This window comes from Microtus pennsylvanicus, chromosome 1 (assembly GCF_037038515.1).
Source record: "Microtus pennsylvanicus isolate mMicPen1 chromosome 1, mMicPen1.hap1, whole genome shotgun sequence".
NCBI lineage: Eukaryota > Metazoa > Chordata > Mammalia > Rodentia > Cricetidae > Microtus > Microtus pennsylvanicus.
In genome coordinates, this window is record NC_134579.1 from 164,247,708 (window position 1) to 164,267,969 (window position 20,262).

Genomic DNA, 20,262 nt, shown 5'->3' on the forward strand with positions numbered 1-20,262 from the left:
CTAAGCCCAATATTGCTCATGGAAGTCCACCTAAGGACAGTCATTCCCAGCCTACCCTTTCTGCCTGGTCCCAGAACCACAATAAAAAATGGTAGGGGTCCAGAAATGCATTTGGTGTGTGGAAGAAGCAGGAGGGAGCAGCCAGCTTAGAAAAACAGAGGGATCTGTAGACCCCAGGTAGATGGGGTAAAGTGGTCCTGACTTCATCCCATGGGATGGGATGATAAAGACTTCATCTTCAGCCCATTAGATGTTCCCTCACTACCTCCTGTCATTCAGACATCAAACCCAATGTTCAAGGCCATCACGGTTTCTCAGCCCAGTCCCTGAACCCAGCCCTGCTGATGCTGTCCTCAGAGTGACACGTATCTTGCTGTCATCACATAGAGACTTCCTCCTCTCAAAGGCATCCAAGCTCGTCGGTCATGGGTACCTTGACACACAGCTGGCACTCAAACGGCTGTTGAGTAAGTAGGTGTGCCTCACGAAAGGCTTACAGATGTCAACTTGGAGCCCTGCACTCGGGAGACAAAGGAGGTGGATGAAATTCTGTGGCCCAACCTGCTGCTAGCTGGCCTTTCAAACACGCAATATTTCAGTTAAGATGAAGCCTCAATGGCTTATTTAACAGCCATGATCACTTATGCTTATTGTACAAGAAACACTCAAAATTTCAACAGACACAGCCAGGCAGTGGTGGTGCACACCTTCAATCCCAGCACTTGGTAGACAGAGAGGCAGGAGGATCTCTGTGAGTTCAAGGCCAGTTTGGTTTACAAAGCAAATTCCAGGAGAGTCAGGGCTACACAGAGAAACCCTGTCTCCAAAAACAAAAGAGAACCAAAAAAAAAAAAAAAAATCAACAGACTACCCTTTCAGCCATTTCTTTCCTTTATTTACAGTTTGTGTTCAATGCAAATCAATTCCATAACATGAGAAGTTACTATGAATCAAAGCATAAATACACAAACACAATATACAATCAAATAGATGTACAGCATTCAGGTACGAGGCGAGAGGGAGTGTTCATTCACACACACGGTAGCTTTGGGTCTGTGAGATCTCCTTGCTCCCAGGCAAGTTTCTGAAGGTGGAGAAAATGACTGGTTATCAAGACTACTGTGGCCATATTAGATCCCAGAATGTGTAAGCATCAGTGTGTGACCATGCGAACGAAACATTTTTTTTTCAAGGAATGTCTATGTTTTAGAAGGGATGTGTGTATCAAGGCATTGGAAAAACTCACGGTAAAGCCAAGCTCCCTTTCAGGCACAGGACCAATGTCAAACTATCTAAAAATATGAACTGAAAACCAAAGTATCCCAAATGTGGCTATTCTGATCCATTGTTTTGTTTCTCTGCTTTAAAAAAAAAGTATTTACAGAAATTGTATAAAAGACTTTGTGAATTCAATGCAAGTTAGCTTCCAGGCTTCACGCCCCAAATGCTAGGTTTATGGTTTTGGCTCCTTTGCATATTTGCCTTTAGAATTTCAAGATTCATAATTTTGCCTTCCTAACAGACCACACTTTAAATTATGAAAACCCCTCAACATATGCAGAAATAAAAAGCAGAATTTTGAAATTGGCTGAGGTCAACATAATTCTGCTCTCTGGAACCAGTTTACGTAAGGAAATCTGGCACACTTTGTGAGAAAAGATGATGGAAAATGCCTACTATTTGACTTTTGAAATAAGATGTATTTAATGATGGCTGGATTTGGGGGTAGATTCCAATCCGTTGTTGCCTGGCACATGTCAATTATTAATAAAGGTCAAATATAACGTCACTAAGGTCACTGGAGGGGGGAAAATGTTCAATTCCAAAGAGAACGGCTCAACAATGGAGAACTTTACCTAGAGCTTAGCATATTAAATTAGTAGTAAGGAAACAATACAATGAGGATTTAAAGTAACACCTGGTAGTTCCTTCCAACATATACATAAATAGCATCAGAGAAGCTTCTTAAGGTCACCTAACCGTGTTATGGCCTTATAGGTTGAATGAGCCAATGAAAACTGAATCTCCGTCCCACATCCCATCATTATCTCTACAAAAAACCTACGTTGATTTCAAGTTAGAGTTTTAAGTGTCCACATTTCTTAAGCCACATTCAAGGAAATCATGTTAGCTCGGGCTGTTATCTTCGCCGTGATCATAAAACTCCAGCAGATTCAATATTGGCATTCACCAACTGTCAAACCCTTCACGTGAATTCTCAGTGTTTTCTGTTGAGGTGTGGTAATAGCAAATTTGATGTGGACCTGTTTCTTCTGGGTCACACTGGACTTGTGGTTATCATCTGGGGTGGGTCTAGAAGATGGGGAAGTAGAGACGTTCCTTGGCCCGAGTCTCTAACAGTAGAGATGTAGAAGAGAAAGTGAGACGGCGAGGAGACCGGCTGTTGACTGCAGGGCACTACCAGCTGCTCTGGTGGTGGCATTAGTTGGGTTTGGGGCAGTAGAGATATTCTGGTTACTTGAAAACGGTGCAACAGATGTTTGGTTGCAATAAATCTAAAATACATTAAAAAAAAAGTCACAGATGAATTTTCAGAATCATTCATAGCTAGTTCCATTTACACTCTGATAACACTCAAGCAGATAATAGTTATTGTTGCTGCCGGAGAAGAAATCAAGTACAGGATTTGGGGGATAGCTCCACCCCTGATCTACACCTCCAGTCCCTGAGTCCCCCCTAAATTTGCTCTTCCCAGCTGAGTGGTGGTGACACACGCCTTTAATCCTTTAATCTCAGCACTTGGGAGGCAGAGGCAGACGGATGTCTGTGAGTTCGAGGCCAGCATGGTCTACAAGAGCTAGTTCCAGGACAGGCTCCAAAGCTACAGAGAAACCCCGTCTCGTGGGGAAAAAAAAAAGTTTGCTCATCCCCATTGTCCTCTTAGCCACAACTTTAAATTCTGAGTTCACTTGGTCCTACCTATCCGAATTTTAAAACCACCTATATAGATACCTAGAGGATATAAATAAGAATAAAAGTTCTTCAAGCCAGGTGTGATGAGGCACCATCTTAGCATTTGGGAGGCAGAGGCAGAGGATCAAGAGTTCAAGGCCAGCCTTGGCTACAGGAGACCCTGTCTCAAAAAACAAAGAGATCTCCAGACTACATAAGCTCCAAGAGCAGGACTGTTTCTAACTCTGCATAATGTAATAAAAGATCTGATTAGTCTGGTTTCTGGTATTATATGGATTTGCTAGCATTGCAGCAAGGTTTCCTGTTTCCCTAGACAAGGGGACGTTTTTAAGTTGGGCCAGGCTGTGGCTTAAATCTGTAACCCTAGCACCAGAAAATTTGAAACAGAGATCTAGAACTTAAGGCCAGCCTGGATTTTTACGGCTAGTGTGTGGCTCAGAGTTGTGGCGCACACTTTGAATCCTGGCACTTAGAAGGAGGCAGAGGCAGGCAGGTCTCTCTAAGTTCAAGACCTGCCTGGTCTAAAGATCAAATTCCAGGCCAATTAGGGTTATTCAATAGGACTTGTCTCAAAAACAAGAACAAAACAAACAAAATACTTGTGTGTAGTATGAGGGGTCTGGGGGATGTGTGCACACACTTGTGAAATTATTGAGGTCTCTGGTACTAGTTTGTTGGGTCATGGTCCATCCTGGTATGCTGAGTCTTTCTGGTTTCACACAGCCTGGCAACAATTACCTCAATTACCTCAAGGAAATACCTTAACATTTAAAACTTAAAAGCACATAGGGTATCCTATCTGCTCCTTTGAAATCTTGAAATTATAACCCTTCCCAAAACTGGCCACAATGTTTATCTTAAATTGAAAAATGGGAGCTAACCACCTAGGGCTGGATAGCACTGGCGGAACACTTTCTAGCATCTGCAGGCCCTTGGATTTGATCACAAGCACTGGAGGTTAATAAAAACAATGATTACTCTCATCTAAATTTCAGAAATACTGAAGAGTCCTTGATCTAAGGCAGAAGGACTTCAGTTAAAGCATCCTACCTTCACAAAAGGCAGGGTTTGAAGTTAAATCTCACTGTCTCAACGCCTGGTCACTAGCTCAGCGCTGTGGCCAGGAACCAAGGCTTCCCCTTGTGTCCCAGCATCCTAGTGGCATAGCCACCGCTGCTTTTGCGAGCCACGAAATGCACAGTCCAGCGAGGCACGTGATACTCTCCTTTGTCATGGAACAAAGGCTGATCCGAGTTTTCAGCCCTCACTGAAAGGGAGGGTTTGCCAGGGCTTGCAAGAGCTTCCGATTACAGGCAACAGGGAGGACGACGTGGCACCGAGTAACGAGCCACCCGTACATTCGGCAGCCCCTTGATCCGAAGATAAACCCTCCTATATCAGCACTAGCGCCTTTTGTTCTACACGCTTAAGGCCATTAAGCAAATATTGACTAAAGAAATGTACAAACTGTATCCAAAGTAGACTGCCCACAACAAAAACCTGGTCCAGTCAATTATACTTACTGGGCGCCTACTGTGTGTAAGACAGACCCTGTCCTATCAGGAAGTGGCATTCCCATGAAAAGAACATTAATATGCTGAATTGTTTAAAACACGGAGCCTGTCTGGGGCACCAGAAAATAACTGTTCTTTATTTATATAAAGAGCTTTTAGTACAGCAGGTGGCAAAAAAGAAAAAAAAAATCTAGTGTACCAATCTGAAAGTCTAGGGGTTCTCTCCAACACTATTAACAATTTTTAATTATTAAATTGGCATTAAACAGTTTCCTCCATCAAGCTCCCTTGATTTGCTTAATCGAAACCTCCCTCTTAACATTTCGATAGGGGTGAGGGACTGGGGAGAAGGAAATCTGGGTGAGTGAAACCAGCGGGTTTCTAGAGGCCGAGCCCCTCCTCCACGGGTGGCGGGGTGGGGGGCTGAAGAAGGCTCCTGGGCACAGCCAACCCACAAGAAGACAATGGGGTACAGTTACCCTGCCCACGGTGGGGAAGGCGAAGCGCGCTCCAAGCTCTTGGGCTGCTCTCCCAGGTGAGCCCGGAGCCTATTTGTCTAGGGACCAACGACTCAGAGCACCTAACTTTTCAGGGGCGACACTCCTGAGCGAATCGAAGGAGGTGGAAAGCCATCGACTGCTTTTCCGAGTCCCTCCCTGATCTCCCAGACTCAGGTCTTATTCTGGGCGCGGCGCCTTCAGCCTCTCGCCAACGCAGCCAGAGCAGCGCCACCCTCGGTGTTGGGGGTGAGATCTGTACCCGGGACAGATCTAAAGAAAAAGCGGCGGTGGCTGGGACAAAGCCTGACGGACACTCGGAACACTAAAGTCCTGCCGCTCCGCCTCCCTAGAGCTAGCGGATCTAGAGGGAGTTGGAGCTCCTAAGGTGGTCAGGGATGGAGGTGTGAGGTCGCACCGTGGGAGTTTGTAGCATTGGGGGGTCCCTAGCTAAGCTTCAGGACAGAGGATTAGGGTGGGAGGTAGAACCTCAGCCAGGGCTTCCTGGGCGATCCCCAAACCAGTTTGGACGACGGAGGATGGGCGTGTGCCACGCTCCCCGAGGGGGACCGTCCTCTCTCTCCTCTCTTTGTGTGGTTCGCTGGAAGCGCGAAGACCCTCGGTGGGAGGGGAAGAGGCGCTCTCTCGAGGGAGTCCACATCGTGGATTCCTCAAGTCAGTCACACAAAATTCTCTCCCTACCCCAGTGCGTGGCCGGAGATAGGGACTTCATCCCTCCTACACACGCACACACCCCCAGGGTGCGGCCCCAGTGCCACACCAAGCGCAGGGCCTCACCTGCGTGGGTAGGAGCAGTGCCAGAAGCAGCAACCCCAGTCCCAGTCTAGCCACCATCGCTCTGCCCATGTCCGCTCCGTCGGCGCGCGGCGCGACTCTGTTGATGCTCGCTGCGTGGAGATCTGCTGGGCTCGCGTGGGCGCAGGCAAGGTGGGGAGCGCGGCGGGCCGGCGGGACCTTATATACCGGGACAGCCACAATAGCCGTGACGTGCGGCGCCCGCCCACTCGAGCTCTCCTCCTCCCCGGCCGCCTCCCCGCCCCGCCACCCTCCGCGCGCAGTTCTCGCTCCCCCTCCCCCGCCGCCTGCACCCAGCCCGGAGCCACTTGGGATGTCCCGGGGCGGCCAGCGCGGCAGGTGGGCGGGCGTCGCGGGTTCTGGCTGGGCTAGGGTTCCCCGAGACGGGCTGCGTGCACAGGCGCAGGCGACTCCCACACGGGACCCGGGGCGAGCACGCGAACCACACACGCCGCCCGGCCCAAGTTTCCTTTGTTTCCCGGGCCCTGCCATCTTACCCCCCAACACGAAAAGTCGGAGCCGCAGGCGCCGCGCGGGCTACACGGAGCTCCGGGCTGGGTTTTCTCAAGGGTCGGTAGCAAAGGGGGAACTGGGCAGGTTTGGCAGGACCCTTGGCCGCGGCGCACGGGGTTGGCAAGGAGACCCGGCGCCGCCTTGCGCTGGCCCTGGGCGGCTGCACGGCAGGGTTCGCAGGGACCCCTAGCCCCAGCCGTGAGTATGCTCCGCTGGGTGGCTGCCCCTGCAGCTGCTGGCTTTGTGTTTTGAGCTCCTCTAGTCCTGTATCCAGCGGAGCGCACCCCGGCTACTCCGGCGGCATCCACCCCGACCTGGGGAACAGCCGGCTGCGCACGGCCACGGGGCGGGACACCATGAGGGACTGGGAGTCGGTCCCAATGCTCTCCAGCCCGTCTGGGCTTAGAGACCAAGACTCAACCACCCTGGAGACACCCCTCCCCCAATTGTCGCGGCCGCGGGTCCCACCAGAACTCGGGATTCCTGGGGAACGCGCTTTTTGTAGCTCTGTGGGACAGCACTTGCTCGTGATTCGTTTGAAAAGCGAACGCTTTCACGATCAAGCCAGTTCTTTTCCATAGTTGCCAGTTAGTAATCTGATAAGCCGGTGGGAAAAAATTTAGTCATCTGTCTGCACATTTTAATGGAATCTCTCAGCCCTTCTATTGTGAAAACTTTAAAGCAAATTTTAAAATAATTTAATGGTAGACTTTTTAAATTTTTAATCACAGGACTTAGACCTTTCGATTTCAAGTTTAGCCCACGTGTTTTACAGACCTAAAAACAAAACAGACCAAACCTAGCAACGATGGAAATTTGTTTAAATTTCAATTTTTGCAGAACAGCCTCATAAAAACAAGGTTAGTTTTATGGGAGCAAACTAAACAATGGAATCCATAGTCGTCGGTTTGTGACTGCATTGGCCTGAGCCTCACCGGCCAGCCACATCCTCTCAGTAACATTCCACGTGTAGATGTGCTTGGGAACACAGGAATTTTTGTCTAGCTCCAGTGGACTTTCCTGTTTAACAGTTACCACACTGTAGAGAAATGCTGTTCTGTGCAGAGCCCCAGCACTCCTCTTCCAGGACGACTGACTCAGTAGCTCCTAATCCCAAGCGCCCTGTCTTCAGAGGTTCCCCAGGACAGGCCTGTGGAACTACTTACTACCCGCGCTACCCATTCTTGGTATCAACTTAAGGAAGTGTGCTGGGGCCGTGGTTAACAATACAGCCTCTGGAGTCGGGCTGTCGGGGCTCAAATGCTGTGAGACATTGGTACCTGGGGCGGAAGGCAGCGTCTTCCTTGCTAAAATGTACTATAATTGATGGATTATTAAGCAATTATTGTGCCCCAGGTGTGGAAGCGCATGCCTGGAATTGGAGCTCTCAGAAGGCGGAGGCAGGAAGATCACTCACTGTAAGGCCAGCCTGGTCTACAAGTTCCAGGAGGCCTGGGCTACATAGTAAGACCCCTGACTCATAATCAAGACAAACAACAAAAGAGTTCTGTGTATGGGGGTGAGTGCTCGCTCTCTCTTGATGTTTGCTCCCTGCCTGGAGCTAGCAGGAAACAAAAAGTATTTATCTTCCTTCTCTCTCCATGATTCAAAACAACAAGGGGCTGAGGCAGTGCCCACAATCGGTGAGGTGTATGGGACCTCCACCTGAACCCACCTCCTCCACAGAGGAAGACATGAGAATTCCCAGCGGGCCCCTTGCCCATCTCCCAAGAAGCTACTGACTGACCTACTGCTCTTAAAGCCAGAAGTAGAGCTCGGCTTTGAGCTTCTTGTTTGTGAGTCTGTTCTTCCTGCTTTTCCAGCTTGCCACAGTTTTTTTTTTCTCTTAGCCACTGATAGCTAGCACCATTGCACATGTCCAATTTCCATTTCACAGAGAAAATACTGCATGGAGTGATTCTGAAACTGATTAGTTTATGTATTAATACGTGTGTGAAAATGTTAGAACTCAGATCAGTTTTCCTGAAATTGTCTCTGACCTACTTTCTTGCTGCTCTTTGACAGTCACAGTGTAGCTCCGGCTGACCTCAAACTCTTAAATCCTTCTGCCGCAGCCTCCGGAATGCCGGGGACCACAGCTCTGTAGCCTGACATTCTGGGTGAAATTTTACGGGTAAGACACACACTTCCTGCAGGCACCACCAAAAGGAATGCTGACCAGCTAGACTGATTGCGGCGCTCAGGAGAGTCCAGCCCGGATATAAATCCTGCTCCACCTGTTCCCAGGAGCCTGTCTGCTTTCCAGCATCTCTGCGGACCGCACCTGTGACTGCACCTATGTACAGGGGACACAGCCCTAACTGAACGAATTCTGACATTTAGCAGGGTGCTTGCTTTCACAAGAATGCATCAAGCTGCCTCTGATGTTGCTGTGGGCATTATTCTGTGGCTTTTGAAATCCCTCGATCTCTTTACACACACACACACCGTCCCAAGTATGTGTATGTGGTGTTTTTTTTTTCTTTTTTCCTCTGTGTTCTGTTCACTTTGTGTTGAGGAGGAGGGGCTCTATGTGCCACAGCACACATGTGAAGGACAGAGGAGAACCTGCAGAAGTCAGTTCTCTTTCTACCATGCAAGTTTTAAGATTCAAACTCGAGTCGTTGGGCTCCATGGTAAGCACCTTTCCCCACGGAGCCATCTGGCCAGCCCTCATGTGGCATTTTATTTGTGTATCGGTGAGGTCAGCAGCACAAATGGCATGGCTGTCATTTTTACTCTGAGGCACAGAGATGTTAAGAAACCTGGCCACAGCCACCGAGTCAGTTATGATGCCACCGCCCAAGTTACAAAGTTCCAAATTACTTCTGCTTTGCTGCAAAATACAGGGACCTGGGTAGATGGTATAGCTCAGTGGTACAACTCACCCAGAATGTACAAGGCCCTCGGTTCAGTCCCTGGTATTGCCAACTAAGAAAGAGAGAAAGAGAAGGAGAGAGGAGGGGCTACGGCAGGAGGATTGTGAGTGCAATGCTAACCTGGAAACCTATCAAGACCCTGTCTCAAAGTAGGAATAAAAGGACTGGGGATAGAGCCCAGCGGAGACCATTAGCCGAGCATGCAGCAAGGCCCGAGATTCAATTCCAGGACCTGGGAGTGGGGCTAAGGGTGCAGAGACTATGTCTTGTTCACACACACACACACACACACACACACACACACACACCGTATCTTCTACACCGAGCACTCAAATATCGGATAAATGGGCTAATAGTAAGAAAGGTTAATTTGCATTTTGATTTAAAACGGTAAGTCTTATTTCTAGAGAAAAACCAAGATTAAGTACAGAGCTAAATTATCTGATGTGTTTGTCAGTTTTTAGCAAAATGGATGTGAAATAAGGTGTTAATGCAATAAAGTATGCCTCCGTGCTTTATTATACAAACAGTGCCTGGAATTTAATTAAAATTCCCTTCTATTCAATGATGTTTGTGCTCACAATACTCTTTCTTAATTCTGTGCTGCCCTGCACTCAGTTGGCATTCGATTCTTCAGTTTTTCTAGGTCGTATAGGAAAGCTTTGTCCTTCACTCTCGCCAGTTCTAAACTCAGGCAGGGGAAGTGACCAAGCGGCTTAGCATTCTGGCTGGTGTGGCCTGAGGTCCCTGCTAAGGCGGTAGAATCAGCCGGTGGCTTCTCTCAGACACTCTGTGGGGATGTGCTGCCCTCTGCTGGCCACAGGGATTATCAGCGCGCGCTGTCAATAAAGTGAACATCTCCCTTTGTGCTAATAAAAAAGCCAGAATTTTTGATGCTCAGGAAGCTAATAAGCACTGTGAGTTTCTTTTGCAGTGAGGTCATTTTTTTTCCTCTAGATTGCTTCAAATTCCCCCAGATATTCAGCTTCACCCAACAAGCAAACAACTGTAAAAAGAAACAGTCCGGGCTACTTTTACATGCAAATGAAGTAAGGTGACCCAGACTGAAAGCCCCTAGTGTATTGTTGTTGCTTTTGTTTAAGGGAATTAAAAGTATTAAAAGTAAAGGAGGAGTTCTTAAAGTCTTTGGCCAAAATTTAAAGTTTTATGAATTATTGTGTTGGCAAGGATGTGAGAAAAGCTCTTAGGTCCCGTAGGAAAGTATACATTTGTTAGTGTTAATATTGCATGTCTGCCTCTGGCAACTGAGTCTCCAATGTTAATAATAATGTGAAATTTAGTCCAAAGATAAACTTGTATAGCTGAGCGGTAGTAGCGCACACCTTTAATCCCAGCATTCAGGAGGCAGAGGAAGGCAGATCTCGTTGAGTTTGAGGCCAGCCTGGTCTACAAAGTGAGTTCCAAGACATCCAGAGCTACACACAGAGAAACCCTGTCTAGGGGAGGGGAAGAACCAACTTGTAGGATGAAGGATTAATGTGCAATAATTAGTTGCCACATGATAACAAACTGAAAAATCAAGTAATTATCCAGAAATTGAGGCCTGGCTAAAGAAATCATAATTTATTTATACTATAAAATATTACAGTCATTTAAGCTGCAAAAGAACATTAAATTCTTTTATATAGTATATGTATTAATGTGTGCACATACATATGTAACATATATGTTATATGCCTGTATATTATTATATGAAGAAATCTCTATGACAAATTCTTTTTTGGGTGTGGGGGTTTCAAGGCAGGGTTTCTCTGTGAAACGATCCAATACATTGAGTATCCTATGGTTTGTTGTTTTGTTTTGTTCTAAAGTCAAAGAAAAACTCTTTCCAAAGAGACATACATGACACTGGTAATCTTTGCCACTGAGGAGAGTTTGAGGCCAGGACGCAGCCATGACATTTCATTGTAAACCAGCTGTACTATTACACATTCACAAAACACCAAATTATTTGGGCAAATTAGCAAGCAGAGTATTCTGTGGCCTTGGCCTTCCCAACTCACACAAAGCATGTTTACAGGAAGCTGACTTTCTATACCGCGTGGCCTCGGAATTGCTTTCGCGGCCTGCCTTGGGAGCTCTTGGTTCATCACTCACGGGTTCTTGGACAGAAAGTCTAGCTTTTCCTCATTTCATCCTCCTGTTCTGTAACAACTGTGAGACTACATTCCTTCAAGTCCAGGTGGTACATACGTGTGCATTGCGGGCGCACACACACACATACAACACGGTTCATAGCAAAAATGAAGAAAAAACGGGAACTATGCTATAGAAAAAGAGCTTACATTGCAAATGTCAGTTACTCACCCCAGTTCCTGGAATTACGGGGACTGTGGAGGGAGAAAAGTTTCAGGGGACAGTCTCAGCCTCCTGGGAAGGCCTGAGCTGGGTGGGCTCTTTCTGGTAAAAAGGCTCCTGCCCACCCGGGGGCAGGAGGCAGAGCCCGGGCCTAACGGGGATAATTAAGTTCTAGACGAAAGGAAATGCCACTTGCCCCTCACAAAAGAAGTCTGGACCACTGGAGTGTGCACCATGTGCTGCTGGCAGGCTGAGTCCCATGATCCTCTGCTCCGGAGCAGTGAAATTGGAAGAAGGCGAGAGTCTATGCATATTAACACTTGCATGACTTAGTCCCACTTCTGTGTCCCTCTGGTTTCATGAGTCTGGAGGCTCTTGTTTGAGGGGGTTGGTGCTGGGTGAATTTAGCATATGTGCCTTGCCGCTAAGCTATACCCCAAGCTTGTTCTCAGATTTTAATGTTTTGTTAGGGCTAAAGCTACAAGGACTCTTACGCTGTGAGAGATTAGTGAGGTTTTAAGTAGACTGGAAAGTTGGATAAAATACTTTTACAACTCAAAAGAACAATGGAATGTCAAAGGAAATGCTACCAAAAACAGGGCATTTCCCATCTTGGTAAAATCTGTTCTAAATCTGTTAACAGGGCTCTTCCAGGCTCACAGCCAGCATATGGAAAGCAGATGAGGACTTACATCTTGTTCAATACAGTGTTAGGATGTCACTCTAAGGAAAAAGCATTTGTTCTTCTCATCCATTCAAAGAGGACCAGAGGGACTTAACTGTCTCTGCTGAAGAAGGGTGCCTGGGTTAAAATCAACAGAGCTCTGGTTTAAAAACAAAGGTTCTTCTCAATATTCATTTAAACATTTCTTTGCAGATTAAAGTGATGCAGAGGCTGGAGAGATGGCTCAGCAGTTAGGTTCACTTGTTGCTCCTGGAGAGGACCTGGATCCAAGTCCCAGCACCCGCATAAAACTCACAACTATCTGTAACTCCAGTCCCAGGGGATTCAACACCTTTTTCTGACATCCTTGGGCACTAGACACACAAGTGGTTACAAACATGTATGCAGACAAAAACACACATAAAATAAAATGCCAGGCATAGTAGTGCATGCCTTTAATCTCAGCACTTGGGAGGCAGAGACAGTTGGCTCTCTATGAGTTCAAGGCAAGCCAGATCCTACATAAAAGGTTCCAGGTCATCCAGGGCTATAGAAAGAGCTTGTCTCAAAATAGATAAATTACTATGTACAAGACCCAGAGTTCAATCCCTAACTGCCGGCTAGTCAGGTTCAGGTCCCAAGCCAAGCAGGAAAGGGGTGTCAGCCCAAGGAAAACTTTAACCACCAAGTGGATCGCACTCAAGTGGCACTGAATATCTCAGGCCATCTTTTATTCATTATATATGTTTAAACAGATTTTTTTCTCACCAGGGTTACATAAACAGCTTTATTACTTATTGCCAGAGGTTTTCTGTCCCACCCGGTCCTGCAGCCATTCGGTCCCAAAGAAACACACAGTCCCAAAGAAATACACAGAGGCTTAAATTAATTATAAACTAGTTGGCCTATTAGCTCAGGCTTTTTATTAGTTAATTCTTATATCTCAACCCATAACTCTTGTCTGTGTTAGCCACGTGGCTTGGTACCTTTTATCAGAGAGGCGTTCTCATCTTGCTTCTTCTCTGTTTGGGTGATGACTGCAGACTGAGACTTTCCTCTTCCCAGAATTCTCCTGTTCTCATTGCCAGACCTCTACTTCCTGCCTGGTTGCCCTTCCTGCCTGGCTACTGGCCAATCAGCATTTTATTAAAACAGTACAAGTAACAAACCTTTACAAAGCACAAGACCATTGTCCCACAGCAATTACTGGCTTCTACTTTTGACTTTAAGAAATACATCATAACTTAAGGAATATACCATGATCAATATGAAAGCCCCCATTGTTCCCTTTATGCTTCCCCAATACACCTTCCTATCAGCTGCATTACCTTATTCTAGACATAGAGTTCAGCAGTTTGCAGGCTGACACACCCTGCTGTTACAGTACTTATGTCAGCTGGTAGACACTTGCAGTTACAAAGTTAAAAGTAATAGACATGGGCACAACGCTTTAAGGACAATAATATTCAAACCCAGACAATTATTTTATGTCCGTAAGATATATTTTTATAAATTCCCTTTTCTACAAGAGGGTCCCATGTCTCCATCTCTTTGTAAAAGGCAGGCAGGTGAGACTAGGCTGCACAGCTCCCAACACCTAACATCTGGAAAGGATATATGTAGTTAGGGGCCAGTGAAATGGCTCAGTGTTAAAGGGGTTTGCTACCAAGCTTTGTGACCTGAGTCTGATCTCCCCAGCTCACATGGTAATTTGCTATTCTCCACCTGTATCCTGTGGTACAAGCTTGGGTGTGACCCACACATATATATAAATAAATGCAATAGAAGAACACGGGAAAACTGTGTGTGTGTAGAAAGAGAGCCTGAGAATTGAGAGGGAGGTTACACAGTCCAGGCTTGGGAGCCGCTGTGCACACGACTTCTGCCTCCCCGCTGTTCACTCAAGAGAAAACAATTACAATGTTCTGGTCACAAATGGGTAGCCATATTTCTGGGAGATTAATGAAATAACTAGGGTAACTGGTGCAGTTGATCAGCCACAAATGCCACACAATCCCAAAACAGTCAGGCCCTGCTTCTAGCTGTGTGCCACTGGTGTCAATGAGGCCAACCCTTGGCTGAGGCCAGCGTGACCTCAGAGCAGCAGCAGCAATTCCTGGGATCTCCTGGAGTCAGAAAACATGAGGCAAACTCTTTCCCTCTTCCAAGAAAAGATGTCTGTTTTTCCTTCCATGTCTTTTTCTTTCTACACTTCCCCACTGGGAAGATATGAACTGGAAGCCAGTCTGTCCTCCTTCCAGCCGTGAATAAGGGTTTGTTCCATTCCCCACATCCTCACGAGCATGAACATCTGCTGTCATTCATTTCTTGGTGACAGCCATTCTGACTAAGGAGAAATAGATCTAAAGGTAGTTTTAATTTGTATTTACTTGGCAGCTAAGGGCATTGAGCACTTTTAGGACACTTATGGACTGTGCCTTCTTGTGAGAACTCAGTTCAGTACAAAACCCATTATTTCAATTGGTTCATCTGTTTTATTGTTTACCTTTTATTCTTTGTATATGCTAAATACTAATTGTCTGCCAGGTGTGTAGTGAGCAAACATTTTCTCCCATTCTAGAAGCTGTCTCCACTCAATTATCTGTTCCCTTTGCAGAAGCTTTCTACTTCCACGTGGTCTCATCTGTCAGTTGTGTGCCTTATTTCTCAACAACTGGAGTTCTGTTCAGGAAGTCTTTTTCCTTTGGGGGAGGGTTGGAGGGGTGGAGGATTCGAGACAGGGTTTCTCTGTAGCTTTGGAGCCTGGCCTGGAACTAGTTCTTGTAGAACAGTCTAGCCTCGAACTCACAGAGATCCACCTGCCTCCGCCTCCCAAGTGCTGGGATTAAAGGTGTGCGCCACCACCGCTGGTGTTCTTTTTTGGTTTTTCTAGACAGGGTTTCTCTGTGCAATTCTGGCTGGCCTTGAACTCACAGAACTTATCCTGCCTCAGCCTCTCAAATGCTAGGTTTAAAGGCTTGTACCACGGCATCCAGCCTTGATTTTAGGAATTTTTAATTCTCTTTTCTAATTTCTTCAATGACACATTTATCATACAACAGTGTGCAGGGGAATTTTGTTTGGTTTTTACTTTTTTATATTTATTTATTTGTCATTTTACATATATGCTTTGTTTACATCACGACTGTGCATGACATGCATGCAGTACTCACAGAGGCCAGAAGAGGGCATTGGATTCCCCAGGACTGAACAACCTGAGCGGCCCGTGCTCTTAACCCCTGAGCCATCACTTCAGTACCTTAATCATCAGGACAGAGATCTTTATCGTTTCTAACTACTTTTGGCATGATGTCTGTTTTGCCAGGTACCTAAACAGTGGTAGTTGTTTTGGTTTTTTTTCCTGGCTCCATTTACTTAGAATATCTTTTCCATCTTTTCATTCTGAAGTAGTGTCTGTCTTTTAGGATCTCCTTAGAGGCCGTCTGGCAGTGTGTTCTCTAATCCGACCTCTTATCCAGAAGCATTTTGTTGCTACTTGTTTGCTTGTTTGTTTGTTTTTGTTTTTAAGACAAGTCTTCCCAGCAGTGGTGGCCTATGCCTTTAATCCCAGCACTTGGGAGGTCACGTGGCAGTCCAGATCTCAGCCAATCAGTGCCCTCACATTTCAGATGGATTTTTTTTTCCCTCCTCAGTCACATTTCTCGGGAAACACTCTGGAAGACAGCCCTGAGGTCTCCTAGAGGGTTCTAAATCCTGTCAAATCAACAGCAAGTTCTCAGACATGGTAAAAAGCACTTGCCTGAAAATCCTGACCACAGGGGTACAATCCCCTGCACCCAAGCAGGCTAACCTGGAGTATGTAGCAAAAAAGCAAAAAAGACCCTGCCTGGGGGTGGGGGTGGGGGAGAATATGTTAGAACCAGCTCCTGACCGTTGTCCTCTGACTTCTGAGCAGACACTGTGTAACGTGCACACACACACTCTCTCAAGCACACAGGCTAATTTTTAAAAAATATTTATTTATTTAGTATACAATATATGCCTTCAGGCCAGAAGAGGGCACCCGACCTCATTACAGATGGTTGTGAGCCACCATGCGGTTGCTGGGAATTGAACTCAGGACCTTTGGAATAGCAGGCGATGCTCTTAACCGCTGAGCCATCTCTCCAGCCCACAGGCTATTTTTTTAAGTCCACGAGCTCAGCAATAAGTGTGGTGCTAAAGATATGGTGTCCAGCTGAGTACACTGGACAACATAAGCTACATGAAATGTTTGGAGACTCACAGCAATATAATGTAAACCACTATTTTTAAATTCAAATTTCTCTATTAGGCACATAGGTAAAAATGATTGTGATAGCTATTGAATTTAACATAGTGGCATGGTTTAGATGTAATTTGTCCCTCAGAGATCTACATGCTGGGAACTTGGTCCCAGTGTGGTGGCACCGAAGTGGTACCTCATAGAGAGTGGCTCAGTCTCACTGAACGGGTTGAGATTTTTTTCTTTTTAAGACAAGTCTCATGTTACCCAAGCGGGCCTCTAACTTGTTACGTAGCCAACAGTGGTCTTGAACTCTTGACCTTCCTGACTTCCTTTCTCAAGTGCTGGAATTGCAAGTGTGTGGTGTCGTGCAGTTTTATATGGTGCTTTGGAGCAAACCAGGGTTTTCCTGCCTGTTAGACAAGCACTCCACCAACTGAGCTCTATGCCCAGCTCCCGTGCATCTGAAAGTCTTCCCGTGTAGCCTAGATTGCCTTCAAACCCAAGGTTCCCTTGCGTCTGTGTCCTGAGGGCTGGGGTTACAAATGTGAACGACCACAGCACGAAGCAATGGGGTGTTAGAGTTAAGCTCAGTAGCATCCTTGAGGCTCTGGCTTCAATCTTTAGCACCACAACACAGTGGGAAACAACTGTTCAGCTTTCTCAGCTCAATCTCATTTCCTTTGTCACCATTTACCCCTACCATCATCTGCCTTTCATGAGGTTTCTCAGAGGGTTGAGCAAAAGCTGGCCAGAACTTTGAGTTATTTAAATCCTCTTCTGGCTCTTCCGCTGCAGCCGCCGCCATCGCTGGCGCAGCTCGTTCTTCTGTTCTGCCAATGAGAATCCAGCGCCATCCGCAACCATGGTGAACTTCACGATAGACCAGATCTGTGCCATCATGGACAAGAAAGCCAACATCCGGAACATGTCTGTCATCGCCCACGTGGACCACGCACTCCCTGGTGTGCAAGGCCGGCATCATTGCCTCTGCGCAAGCTGGGGAGACCCGCTTCACCAACACCCGCAAGGACGAGCAGGAGCGTTGTATCACCATCAAGCCCACTGCCATCTCCCTCTTCTATGAACTGTCTGAGAACGACCTGAACTTCATCAAGCAGAGCAAGGACGGCTCCTGCTTCCTCATCAACCTCATCGACTCCCCAGGCCACGTCGACTTCTCGGAGGTGACAGCTGCCTTGCGTGTCACCAATGGAGCTCTGGTGGTGGTGAACTGCGTGTCTGGCGTCTGAGTGCCCATGGGCAATATCATGATCGACCCCGTGCTGGGCACCGTGGGTTTCGGCTCTGGCCTTCATGGCTGGGCCTTCACTTTGAAGCAGTTCGCAGAGATGTATGTAGCCAAATTTGCAGCCAAGGGTGAGGGCCAACTGGGGCCAGCCGAATGGGCCAAGAAAGTGGAGGATATGATGGAGAAACTGTGGGGAGACAGGTATTTTGATCCAGCGAATGGCAAATTCAGCAAGTCGGCAAACAGCTCTGATGGGAAGAAGCTGCCTCGCACCTTTTGCCAGCTCATCCTGGACCCAATCTTCAAGGTGTTCGATGCCATCATGAACTTCAGAAAGGAGGAGACGGCCAAGCTGATCGAGAAGCTGGACATCAAGCTGGACAGCGAGGACAAGGACAAGGAGGGCAAGCCGCTGCTCAAAGCTGTGATGTGGCGCTGGCTGCCTGCAGGGGACGCTCTGCTGCAGATGATCACCATCCACCTGCCGTCCCCTGTCACCGCGCAGAAGTACCGCTGTGAGCTGCTCTACGAGGGGCCGCCTGATGACAAGGCTGCCATGGGCATTAAAAGCTGCGACCCCAAGGGCCCTCTCATGATGTACATCTCCAAGATGGTGCCAACCTCCGACAAAGGCCGCTTCTATGCCTTTGGTAGAGTGTTCTCTGGGGTGGTGTCAACGGGACTCAAGGTCCGCATCATGGGCCCCAACTACACACCTGGGAAGAAGGCGGACCTGTACTTAAAGCCCATCCAGAGAACCATCCTGTTGATGGGGCGCTATGTGGAGCCCATCGAGGACGTGCCCTGTGGGAACATTGTGGGGCTGGTCGGTGTGGACCAGTTCCTGGTGAAGACTCGGACGATCACCACCTTCGAGCAGGCGCACAACATGCGTGTGATGAAGTTCAGCGTCAGCCCTGTTGTCAGAGTGGCCGTGGAGGCCAAGAACCCTGCCGACCTGCCCAAGCTAGTGGAGGGGCTGAAGCGACTCGCCAAGTCCGACCCCATGGTGTAGTGCATCATCGAGGAGTCTGGGGAGCACATCATTGCCGGAGCAGGGGAGCTGCGCCTGGAGATCTGCCTCAAGGACTTGGAAGAAGACCGTGCCTGCATCCCCATCAAGAATTCGGACCCCGTTGTCTCATACCGGGAGACAGTAAGCAAGGAGTCGAATGTTTTGTGCCTGTCCAAGTTACCCAACAAGCACAACCGGCTGTACATGAAGGTCCTGCCCTTCCCTGATGGCCTGTATGAGGACATCGACAAGGGGGAAGTCTCTGCTCACTAGGAGCTCAAGGCTCGGGCACGCTACCTGGCTGAGAAGTACGAGTGGGATGTCGCCGAAGCCCGCAAGATCTGGTGCTTGGGGCCTGACGGCACCGGCCCCAACATCCTGACGGACATCACCAAGGGTGTGCAGTACCTGAATGAGATCAAGGACAGCGTGGTGGCTGGTTTCCAGTGGGCCACTAAGGAGGGCGCTCTCTGTGAGGAGAACATGCGTAGTGTGCGATTCGATGTTCGTGACGTGACTCTGCACGCTGATGCCATCCACCGAGGTGGTGGCCAGATCATCCCCACAGCCTAGCGCTGCCTCTATGCCAGTGTGTTGACCGCACAGCCCTGCCTCATGGAGCCTATCTACCTTGTGGAGATCCAGTGTCCTGAGCAAGTTGTGGGTGGCATCTATGGTGTCCTGAACAGGAAGCGTGGTCATGTGTTTGAGGAGTCCCAGGTGGCTGGCACCCCCATGTTTGTGGTCAAGGCCTACCTGTTTGTCAATGAGTCCTTTGGTTTCACAGCCGATCTGCGCTCCAACACGGGTGGCCAGGCCTTCCCCAGTGTGTGTTCGACCACTGGCAGATCCTGCCTGGGGACCTCTTTGACAACAGCAGCCGCCCCGGCCAAGTAGTCACTGAGACCAGCAAGCGCAAAGGCCTGAAGGAGGGCATCCCTGCGCTGGACAACTTCCTGGACAAACTGTAGTCACTTGGCACTGCCGGACACTGCATGGTGCCCGCCCATCAGAAGACACCTTGAGACTGTCCCATAGTGCTGCTCCGGAGATTGTGGGGCCATCTGCCATGGCTGCGCGCTAACACGTGGATTCTACTTATTTTGGAATTCCAAGGCAGCAAGTCCCCTCTGCAGGCTGGACTGGCAGGTCATGAGGTAGGCGGGACACCACGCTATCATTCTCAGAAATGCTCGGATGTCAAAAGTCTGTAAATAAACACATTCAGAGGTTGAAAAATAAATAAATAAATCCTCTTCTGCTACCAAAGTACCAAGCCACAAACATGACTGATGTGGAAATACCTGAGGTACCCAAAATGTTATTATTTTATCATGTCATCAATATTCAAGCATTACTTACGAGCCATCTGACATTCTTCTTTAGTACTTTCTGTGGTTGAGTATTATTTTAGTGTGTTCCTTAGGTGTCATTTGTTGAACTGTTATCTCCTTATGAGATATTGAGGGGGTAGAATCCTAATCTGACTGTGGTGTTTAGAGTTGGGGGCCTAGCCTTGACAGTTAAGAGCACACTGCTCTTGCAGAGGATCCAAGTTCTGTTCTCAGCACCTGTAAACAGACATTTCCTGTCCCAAATGCCTGTTCACAAATACCCAGCAGCCACTTCCCAAA

The 20,262-nt window shown here is 47.7% G+C and overlaps 1 protein-coding gene and 1 pseudogene across 1 annotated transcript; one reads left to right on the forward strand and one right to left on the reverse strand.

Annotated features, from left to right (window-relative positions):
* Positions 1-873: 873 nt before the first annotated feature.
* Positions 874-6,657, reverse strand: Cd24 (CD24 molecule). The gene is made up of 3 exons (XM_075944490.1): positions 6,259-6,657; positions 5,744-5,920; positions 874-2,516 (listed from the first exon to the last, which is right to left on the reverse strand). Exons 2-3 carry the CDS (start codon positions 5,810-5,812, stop codon positions 2,355-2,357), a joined length of 231 nt encoding a protein of 76 aa, XP_075800605.1. The 5' UTR covers positions 5,813-5,920; positions 6,259-6,657; the 3' UTR covers positions 874-2,354.
* A 10,504-nt stretch (positions 6,658-17,161) lies between these two features.
* Positions 17,162-19,602, forward strand: LOC142833192 (elongation factor 2 pseudogene; annotated as a pseudogene).
* Positions 19,603-20,262: the final 660 nt, after the last annotated feature.

Excerpts from the sequence above, each read along its gene's own strand:
- Cd24 (XM_075944490.1), bottom strand. The coding sequence starts at position 5,812 with ATGGGCAGAGCGATGGTGGCTAGACTGGGACTGGGGTTGCTGCTTCTG. Across the intron at positions 2,517-5,743 it reads CACTGCTCCTACCCACGCAG|ATTTATTGCAACCAAACATC; the intron begins GTGAGGCCCTGC and ends AATGTATTTTAG.